This window comes from Thalassophryne amazonica, chromosome 6 (assembly GCF_902500255.1).
Source record: "Thalassophryne amazonica chromosome 6, fThaAma1.1, whole genome shotgun sequence".
Classification (NCBI taxonomy): domain Eukaryota; kingdom Metazoa; phylum Chordata; class Actinopteri; order Batrachoidiformes; family Batrachoididae; genus Thalassophryne; species Thalassophryne amazonica.
Window position 1 is genome coordinate 70,621,614 of NC_047108.1, and position 10,738 is coordinate 70,632,351.

The following is a 10,738-nucleotide window of genomic DNA, read 5'->3' on the forward strand; positions in this document are numbered from 1 at the left end:
ATGGCCATAACTATATCCAAAGCAAAAAGAAAGAACTGATAGCAAATAATGTGAAATGTTTGGCTGAAAAAATGGAAATCTGGGAATATCCAGAAAACTCTCATCACTGCATTCATTACCATTTGTTCATTAGTAACGAGTTGACGTGTTTTAATGTGTTAAAATTCATTTAAGTAAGATTCATTTGTGTATGTGCATGTATGTATATATGTGTGTGTGTGTAATTATGTATGTATGTGTAGGTGTATGTTGGTGCGTGTATACATGTATACTGTATATGTATGTAAATATGTATGTAGACGAAGACACAGTGTTCACTTGATATGTTTATGATAATGGGATTTGAGCTTGTGTTGTTAAATGTGTTTGTAGCATGGCCCAAGCAGAGGGTCACCCCTTAGAGTCTGGTCTGCTTGAGGTTTCTTCCTCAATACATCAGAGGGAGTTTCAGAGGGAGTTTTTCCTTACCACTGTCGCCTGTGTGCTTGCTCTGGGGGTTGGTAATGTGTATATATGTATGTATGTATGTATATATGGGGTGGGCGTTTATAAGCTTTGCTTCTGCTCACCCCCTTTTTGGTCACACATGTCACTGTGGAATTGTCTTGTATATCAGTTTTTGTTATTGACGAGTTGTGTGCCAAATAAATAAGTTCAAAGTTCAAAAGTTCAAAATGAGCCCTGGCAGGGAGACTGCCATGTTGATACAGTAGTCCAAAAGGGACATACTTATGCCTACAATCACAGTTTGGAGCATGGCCAGAAGACTGAAGGAAAAAGAAGAGAAATCAGTGGTGGGTCCACTATGCATGGGCTACTGCTTGCTAGTGCAGGCTAACAAGTTTGTGAAATTTAGGCTCATACATACTGCTTATCACAGGGGAAAGCAAGGGAGCATGAGTCCCCCTCGCCAAAATTGTGACATACTGCAATCTACAAACTTACCATTATGAAAAAGTTTTGAAAAACACTGGTCTAACAGTAACCATAAATGTACCTTTAACCATTCTAAATATGTCTGAAATGTAAGCAGTGGGCCCAAATTCAGATCTTAGCCTGTGACCTTGAATTTGAACCATTTTTCCTCAAAATCATAACACTTTGTCACTGGATGGTCCTCAATTATTACACCAACTTGACACCAAGTCAGCCCAAAACTCTTTGAGTAATGTTCAAACACAGGAACATGCACAGCTGCAAAGAAAAATCCCACATTCAGATGTAAAAAAGAAAAAGGTGAGTACCTTGGAACTGCACACAGGCATTGACATGTGTGCCCGCCTGATAATCAGCGGGGGCCAGTGCCCACACAAACGTATGATAGTCCTTCACTGATGTCCACCCCACCTGTGGAAAGAAAAAATATAAAGTTATTCATCAGTGGAGGGTGTATGCTTCATTCACTTGACGATTCTGACATTGGCATTGTCAATGATACCTTAAAAAGCCCAATCCAGTCACTGCTGGCCCAGCTGTGCCGTGAGCTCAGTGTGTAGTGGCAATCCACTCGGCTCTGTGGAAAGTAACTGCAGCCCACATTGCTAAACTCCACCTTCCAAGCATTTTCCATGGCAACAGTAAACACAGGGGGGACTCTACGTCGCACCTACAGAAAACAACATGTAAAATTCAGTCTTAATATAGTTGAGCAAAAAAACAAAACAAAACAAAAAAACATAGTTTATGCCTAGAAGCAAGACGAGATAATCAGCAAACACAAAACAAATAAGAGGTGAGAGCTGCAGGAGGATTTGAATATTTATTTGGTGTAAGCAGATATCCTGACTGAGCGTACACTTGAGAGGACACGAGAACTCTGTGATGATGGAGCCTGTGATCAAAGCGATACGTTACCTGTGTATCACTCGGGCTGTGCATGTGTGCAATGTGCCAGTCACCCTCCAGTATGCACAGGGACTCAAACAACAAATGCAAGACAAATTCTAAGAAAATCCTGCTAGAACCATTGTGACAGAAAACATTTATTTTCTTCACTAGATAATGTTATGGATTTTATTGTTGGGCTGTGATGAACAACCGTGACCTCAGCTGACGATCAGAGCACAGCAGAGGTTTTGTGATGTTTTGAAGCAGATCTGGATCTGACTCAGATCTTTTTGTTTTTGTTTTTCTGGGTATATAATTATCAACCTTGTAACATTACAAGTTCTACATGCTAACAGGATTTACACTTTAGTCTCAAACTGCTTTATGATGTCACAAATATCCATACACCCAAGTTTAAAGCTCAATTCTGTTGGCTGGCAGAGATAATATTAGTTTTTATATTTAGTTATTTATTTTTAAAATAGAAATAAACTGATTCAAAGAAGTCAAATTATTTTGTCAGACAAGTCCAAAACCCAAAGAGATTTGGTTTACACTGGAACTCAAGAAGGGCAGCACGGTGGATTAGTGGTTAGCACTGTTGCCTCACAGCAAGAAGGTCAAGGGATCAATTACCACCTGTGGCCTTTCTGTGTGGAGTTTGCATGTTGTCCCCATGTTTGTGTGGGTTCCCTCCGGGTGCTCCGGCTTCCTCCCACATCCAAAGACATGCAGGTTAGGTGGATTGGAAACTTTAAATTGTCTGTAGGTGTACGTGCGGGTGTGACTGTTTGTCTATATGTGGCCCTGTGACAGACTTGCCCATGGTGTACCCCGCCTCACGCCTTATGACTGCTGGGATAGACTCCACCCTCCCATCGTGATGCTTAATTTGAGTAAGCTGTTAAAGCTGAGTGAGCGAGTGAGAGTCGAAATCAACTAAATGAAGGCAGTGAAGGTAGAACTGCTAAAATTACAACAACTTTCTTTAAGAATTAAGTTATTACACCATCGTTTTTTCAAGCAATTTGGAGGTGCTGATTCTTATCCCAGTCACTTCACATTTGGCCTCAAACCTGCTTGGTGCACATCGGATGTCATTCCTGACAAAACCAAAAGAACCACTTCATCCGCAAAAAGCAGGGATGCAACTCTGAGGTCACCAAGTTGGACACTACAGTCCCTGACTGTGCCTTGAAATCCTGTCCATGAACATCACAAACACGACTGTGACAAGGGGCAGCCCTGGCAGAGTCCAAAACCCACCGGAAACAGGTCTGATGTAATGCCGAGAATGCAGACACAGGTCCTACTTTGGTCATATAGAAACCAGATTGCGTGTTGCGGTGGTTCCTTGCAGAGCCACCTACAGGATACCTCGAGGGACCCAGTCGTACACCTTTTCCAAGTCCACAAAACACATATAGAGTGGTTGGTCATACTCTCAAGACCCTTGTAATATTTTTCACGTAGGTAAAGGGCTGGTCCACTGTTCCACAACCAGGAAGTAACCTGCACTGTTCCTCCTGAATCTGAAGTTTGAATAACAGTCCAAGTCTCATCTCTCGTTCCCTGTCACAGGCTTCACGGGCAAGCTGAGAAGCATGATTCTTCTATAATTAGAACACACTCTCCAGTTTCTCCTTTTTTAAAGAAGGGGACCACCACCCTTGTTTGCTAATCTAGAGGTACTATCTCTAACTGTATTCCCATGCAACATTGAACAAGCTTGTGGGTTGGTAAGGTTAGACCTTACTGATGTGACGCACCTTGAGGCAGCTTTGTTGTGATTTGGTGCTATATAAATGAAATAAATTGATTTAAATTGAAACTGATCCATGACAGCCCAACAACATCCAGTGACTTCAGCATCTCAGGACGAATCTCTTCCACCCCCGGTTACTTGCCACCAAGGAGTTTTTTGACTACCTAGGCCAACTTTTAATCTGAATTTCTCTATTTACTAGTTTTAAATGTTCAGATTTGTTAGTCTGTGGGAAATGTTGATTTGCGTGACATCATTAAAAGTGGGCATAGATATTTTTAAACATGTTTTCAACAGGAAAAGGCTCAAAGGGAGCTGTCAGTCATGAACAGGAGTGTGTTAGAAATTATCTGAATTTAGAGCTTGATGACTTCCAGTTTCCTTTTCTGAATAACATGCACAAACTAGCACTATAGGTCCATATTTGGACTTCTGCTAGCTGTGTGGAACACGCTCACATGTTCTGGAGGATTTACATTGTGTTCCCTAAATTTTACAAGTACATAAACTTCCCCACCAGAGGCAATAATATCTTGGATCAGGTATACTGTAACATCCCTGGTGCTTACAAGGCAGCAGCAGCACCACATCTGGGCATGTCTGACCACATTTCAGTGGAGCTGATTCCTGCCTATAAGCCCCTGGTATGTACATCAAAGTCAACCATTAGGACAGTTCAAGTTTAGTCTGAGGAAGCCTCCTCTGCACTCCAGGACTGTTTTGAGGACACAGACTGGAGTGTGTTTAGGGATGGGGCAGACCTGGAAGAATATACATAATCTGTCCTGTGTTACATCCAGTTCTGTACTGATGCTACCTTCCCTGTAAAAACCATTAACCCTTTATCTACGGCGATGGCGCCCACGCCATATTTTCTATATGCGTTTTTTTTTTTTTACCGTAACTCCGCCATAGTTTGTCCAATCCGAATGATTCAAAGTGCATTGTTAAGCTAACACCAAGGGCTTTCCAATGATATATAGTGTATTACGGTAAACATAAGCCTGTGATGTCAACACGCAGAGGAAAAACACAGAAGTCTCACACTAGTGCGCCGCTGATTCTCATTACCGTAAATTCGCATGTAAGCCCTCAATCTGAAAAATTTCAACACTGACAGCAAGCCAAGAACCTGTGCTTTCCAACAGTATGCTATATGTTGCATATATTACGGTAAAGTGCGTTCGGTGACTTTTGAAACGAGGGAAAAGTATGAAAAAGAGTGCAAAAGTGACAGAAAAGTACAGAGACAGACAGCAAACATAAATGTAGTAATTTTTGAGGAAAAGGCAGGGTGTTAGTGTCATTTGTGAAGGTGTGTGTGCGTGTTTGTGTGGGTGTGATGGCTCCATCAGCCACAAGCCACTGCCCGGTGCCAACAAGCAGTGGAAACCCAACTTGCCAGCGATCCATAAAGGGGCGGCGTTCTTACAAGGTTTGCAAGAGATCAACCTGCTGGATGTGCAAACTTTGTAAAATTGGCCTCTGTCTTCAGCCAGACAGAAACTGTTACAAACAGTACCACACTAACAATGGACTGATGTAGTTTAGATCTAATTTTGATTCTTGGTTATATATTTGTATATAGTTTGACACTTTATTGTTTTATTCATATTGTATAATTTTGCACAAAATGAGTGATCAAATGAGTGATTTATTGCACATTTTAATAATACAGATAATAATTGATATATTTATATATAGTTTTGCACTTTGTTGTTATTCATATTGTTTGGTTCTGCACTTTAAAACTGGTTACTTTTTGAATATTTTCGCCTTGTAAAATGTTTACTTTTGCACTGTTTCTGAGTTCTAGACACACAAAATTAATTATTTTGATTGTAAACACGTACAGCTTCCTGTTAAAAATGTGAAATCCAAACTTCCTTTACATAATCATTTTTCACTAAAAAACTGAAAAAAAAAAATCAAGTTCGCTTTTGTGTTTTTTCTCATTTTAAATGCTAAAACTTACAAATAATGTGTATAAATAGTTAATCAGGTGTAATATAATTGAAATTCAGGTACTCTTGGAAAAGGGTACCAAAGCACAAAAACATAGAACATTATTTCTTAATTTTATTGCTATAATAAAAAATTATAACCAATCGTCCATTTATAGCCTCAGTACGTAAAGGGTTAAGGAGTTTCCCAACAAGAAACCATGGTTGGATAGCACAGTATGGTCCCTGCTGAAGGCCCAAGATGCTGCCTACCAGGCTGGAGACAGGCTGGTTTACTGCACGGCTCGATCTGAACTGAGGAGTGGAATTAAGCAGGCAAAACTCCGGTATAAACAGTGCATAGAGGAGCACTTTAATAATAATGACCCTCAGAACATGTGGTGAGGAATCAGGACCATGACGGATTACAAGCGCAATAATCAACTGGCCAGCCATGACCCCACCCTGCCTGACACTTTAAACAACATCTTTACCTGTTTTGACACTTCAAACAGCAGGTAGGCTGTACATTTACCCCAACTTGAGGAGCAGCACCAGCCCCTTGTCCTGCAGCACCATCAGGTGATGTCCACTTTGCAGAGGATCAACGTCCGCAAAGCTGCAGGACCGGATGGGGTGTCGGGTCGGACTCTGAGAACATGTGCTAATCAATTAGCAGGAGTGTTTTCAGATATTTTCGATCTGTCCCTGTGCCTGGCCATGGTTCCTGGGTGCCTCAAGTCCTCCATCATAATACCGATACCAAAGAAGACATCCATCACCTGCCTGAATGACTACCAGCCCGTCGCTCTGACCCCGGTAATCATGAAATGTTTTGAGCGGATTCTTCTAAGGCACATCAGAGACCTCATCCCTGCGGACATGGACAGCCTTCAGTTCGCCTACAGAGGGAACTGTTCAACATAGGTTGCTGTTTCCATCTGTCTGCACACAGTCCTGACCCATCTGCAGCATCCTAACACATATGTTAGGATGCTATTTGTAGACTTCAGCTCAGCTTTTAACACAGTCATCCCAGACAAGCTGACACTGAAGCTACACCAGTTGGGTTTGCCTGTGCTGCTGTGCTAATGGATCAGAGACTTTCTCACCAATAGGCCTCAGGTGGCGAGAATAGGTAACCTTACATCGTCTTCTCTGGTCCTTAACACAGGCACTCCGCAAGGCTGTGTGCTCAGCCCAGCCCTTTTCACTCTCTGCACAAATGATTGTACAGCCATCCACCCCACAAACACAGTTGTGAAGTTTGTAGACTACACCACAGTAGTGGGTCTCATTTCAGATAATAATGAGACCCACTACAGAGAGGAGGTCCAGCGTTTAATTCAGTGGTGTTCAGCCAACAATCTGACACTGAACACCTCGTCCCCCTCCTCATAGGCAGAGAAGTGGTGGAGCGTGTGGATAATATCAAATTTCTGGGCCTCCATATCACATATGATCTGTCTTGATCCATGAACACCTCCCATCTGGTGAAGAAGGTACAACAAAGGCTCTTCTTCCTCAGGAAACTGAAATGCGCTGGACTATCCTCCCGACTGCTGGCAAACTTTTACAGGGCCACAATAGAGAGCATCCTCTGCTTCAGCGTGAACGTGTGGTACGGCAGCCGTACGGCCCAGGAGAAGAAGAATCTGGTGCAGGTGGTGAGGTCAGCACAGGGCATTGTTGGCTGTCCCCTCCCAGATTTGGATTCCATTTACGAGGGTCGTGTCAAGAAAAGGGCCAAATCCATCGCTGTGGACCCCAGTCACCCGGGCCACAGACTGTTTGTACCGCTTCCATCAGGCAAGAGGTATGGAAATATAAGGGCCACTACAAACAGACAGAGACAGTTTTTTCCCTAGGGCTGTCAGAGATATTAGCCCCCCCTGCAGCTTCTCATATACACCCAACCACCCTGTAGTTATTGACACACAGACACACACACACACTTCTTCAGGGACTGTAATTATGCATTCAGTACACCTGGGCTGCTCTATTTACTTACAGGGACTGCAACATGTACACAGCACTTTTGAACACTTTTAATACCTTTTGCTGCATTTTGCTGCCTGCTGTATCCTTTGTGTATATAGATATTTATTTATTTTATCCATAGGACTGTCATGCACACAACACTTTTGATATCTCTGCCTGCTGTATTCATTGTATACATATATTTATTAATGTATCTACAGACTGCCATGCACACAGCACTTTTGATACCTCCTGCTGCATTTATCTGCCTACTATATTCTCTGTGTATATAGTTGAATGTGTACTTTTGTCCTTTGTCTTAAATTATTGTATGAGGTTCTATACTAGACAAGGTAAAGCTGCAACTCAAATTTTGTTGAATTTTATTCAATGACAATAAAAGGCATCTTATCTTATTTGAGACATTTTTCTTCTTGCTCAGCCAGGATAAGTAGCGGTAACAGCTTATTTATTTGTTCCATGTAAAGACAACAACAAAGCACGCCTGCGCTACTGCAGGCATCCATATTGCTGACCAAGTTGATCAAGTGAACACACAAATTTTTTGCTTTTGTCACTTCACTGTTGTCTTGAAGGCAGCATTAAGGCACCTTGACACTTGCACAAATTTGATCCCCACACTACGCAATCTGCTGTGCCAGAGAGCAAACTCGTAAACTGAGCGCAGCTGCATGCAGGTGCACAAAGACAATTTTTAGATATTCAAAACCTCTGGCATGCATTAATTTTGTGAACTACACGGGAACATTGCGCAAACAATTCAAAACACTGTGTCACTGCGAGTCAATGCTTCAGCGCAGCACATCCCAGCGCAGCTCATCTGAACAATTATGATAGATACTCATGTTAAATCTATAATAAACATAATTTTATAGATACTCATAAGAAGGAATGAAAATGCAACTTGTTTTACCAAGCCATTACAATATAAATATTAAAAATAATTACTTTTGAGACAATTCCAAATGCATTCTCCACTTCATGAAGCGCACGAGAAAAGCTGCAGCTGTAGATAATTTTTCTATGATTCCGGGAGCAATTAGAGGTGGTTTCATCAGCCAAGTTCTGAGAGCAAATGATAAATCCACTACGAAATAATTATTTTATATAATGCAGCATCCAGCGGCACAAAACGGGTGGCACTGACATGCCAAATTGTGTGGCAGTGCGGGGGTTAAATGCGTGCAAGTGTCAAGGTGCCATAAGACTAATGAACAGCTGATAACAGGTAACATAAAAAAAAAAGAAAAGCTAGCTGTATTTCTTCAGAAAATTTGTACCATTAATGTAGCATGTGATTACAAGGTAGGTTGGTAGCATTATTTTATTGTTGTTTGGTTGGTTTCAGTGCATAAGTCTCCGGGTTCAAATCCCACCCGTGCCACATTTCTCCAAGTAATGTGGAGTTGCGCCAGGAAGGGCATCTGGCATAAAACCTGTGCCAATTCAACATGCAGGTCCACCTTGGATTTGCTGTGGCGACCCCGAGTGCAAACAAGGGAGCAGCCGAAGGGACTTATAGGTGCAAAGACAGATTTGTAACTCTGGGTCCACTTAACTCAAAAAGCAGTTTTCGAACATGGGTACATTGCTCACATTTTATTGCTAATTATTTGTTTTAAATGACTAGGGTTGTAAAATATAATAATAATAATAATTATTATTATTATTATAATAAAATGATCCTGTGCAAAATGTTGTGTCCTCTAGTGATGACATTCCAGATTGCATTAAGTAACTGGCGATAACATTTTTGCTTGCCTTCACATTTTCTGCTTCTTTGGCCATGGGGATTCGTGCTCCTTTACTTTCTCTTGTGATAACAAATATTCATGATCCTCAGTTTAATAAAAAAGGAGGGTTCTCAGACTTATTAGCTGACACTAAAAACCAGCAGATAATGTGCAGGGGAACAACTACTGATTCCTCTTGTTTTGTTTTTTTCCCCAGTCTTCCAGCTGTGTTGCAAAATGTGAAAGGTGAAGCAAGTATGTCCCCTTTGTGCTACCATATCAACAGGGCAGTACAACGGTACAACGGTACAATGAGGAGGCCCACTCTCCTGTAAATGTCAAGGGTTCATTCTAAGCTTATGAAAACACACAAATTCCTTATTGCATGTAATTATCCACTAATAAACCGATGGTTATGAATTTATTGCTGAATGTTCCATTTCTGCTAATAAACGCCCCTATATTCTACACACTGTAGCCTTAATGGCCCGAGTTTTTTTTTTTAAAGATGCATGTATTTTTGGCTTTAATATCTAAGGTTTTTAGACAACCTGAGACCTAAATTAGCTGAAAAGATCCATCACACAACTCTTTTAAATATCTCAAAGATGCATTTATAAACCAAGTCACGTACAAAAATAGAAAGTTGTAGGGGAAAAAAAAAAATCACAATTTGGACGTCTACAATTAATGATGTGATTTTACCACACGTTTTGTCTTACCGTCATTATTATATTTATTTCATTTTATTTATTATTGTATATTTATGCCCTCTTTGTTAAAAAAGGACAATAAAAAATTCGTAGAGGATTCACATTACAAGGCTTGAGGCCCAACAAACAGCAGCACATACCAAGAAAACTGTCCGTGCGCGTCGAGCTTCCAAAGATCATCACTTATTCAAATCCAGTTAACTTTGCAGATGTGAAATCTTTTTTTTTTTTTTTTCCAAACGACCGCTTTGCTTTTTTTTTATAGCAGAGCGCGTGCCCGTCAGACTAGACAAAAAGACGTTTTGTTCCAAGCATCTGCGCACATTTCTGGTAAGCCAGTCTCGGGAAAATTCACCTACCTTACTGTGCGTCACTTCGCCGCGAACAATCCGCTAGTGTGCGCTACAGGACAGCGCAACATGAGCGAAACAAGCGCAACGTTTCCTCCTATAAGCCCCGCTAAGCACAAACAACAACAGAAAACCAAAGCAAAACACGAGCACGACAACCTCGCTTTGCCCCGCTGAATTGTGGGAGATGTGGTCCTCAGCGGCTACGAAGCTAGCTGAAAAGCAGTGCTTAAAAACTACAAGCCCCAATGTCAAAGGAGAAAAACAAAGAAACTGAACGTAACATGACGCTTCTTTTTTGTTTCACACCTCCGCCAGAATAACAACGGCCAACCAACATTATAGGGTTCAAGCATGTGGGCGGAAAAACCAGCAGTTCAGGAATCCTATTGGTTTGTATTTTAAT

General features: G+C 41.3%; 1 protein-coding gene across 4 annotated transcripts in view; it reads right to left on the reverse strand.

Moving 5' to 3' along the window:
* calcoco1a (calcium binding and coiled-coil domain 1a) overlaps window positions 1-10,515 on the reverse strand; it is a 36,497-nt gene extending 25,982 nt beyond the window's left edge. For 2 of the 4 annotated variants that reach the window (XM_034172441.1, XM_034172439.1), the window contains exons 1-3: window positions 10,342-10,513; window positions 1,439-1,606; window positions 1,245-1,347 (exon numbers count right to left, since the gene is read on the reverse strand). In XM_034172441.1, the coding sequence (XP_034028332.1) occupies window positions 1,245-1,347; window positions 1,439-1,570 (235 nt within the window). In that variant the 5' untranslated portion in view covers window positions 1,571-1,606; window positions 10,342-10,513. Of the gene's footprint in view, window positions 1-1,244; window positions 1,348-1,438; window positions 1,607-10,341 lie in introns of all 4 variants that reach the window. The other 2 variants (XM_034172440.1, XM_034172438.1) reach the window with 2 other exon arrangements.
* Window positions 10,516-10,738: the final 223 nt, after the last annotated feature.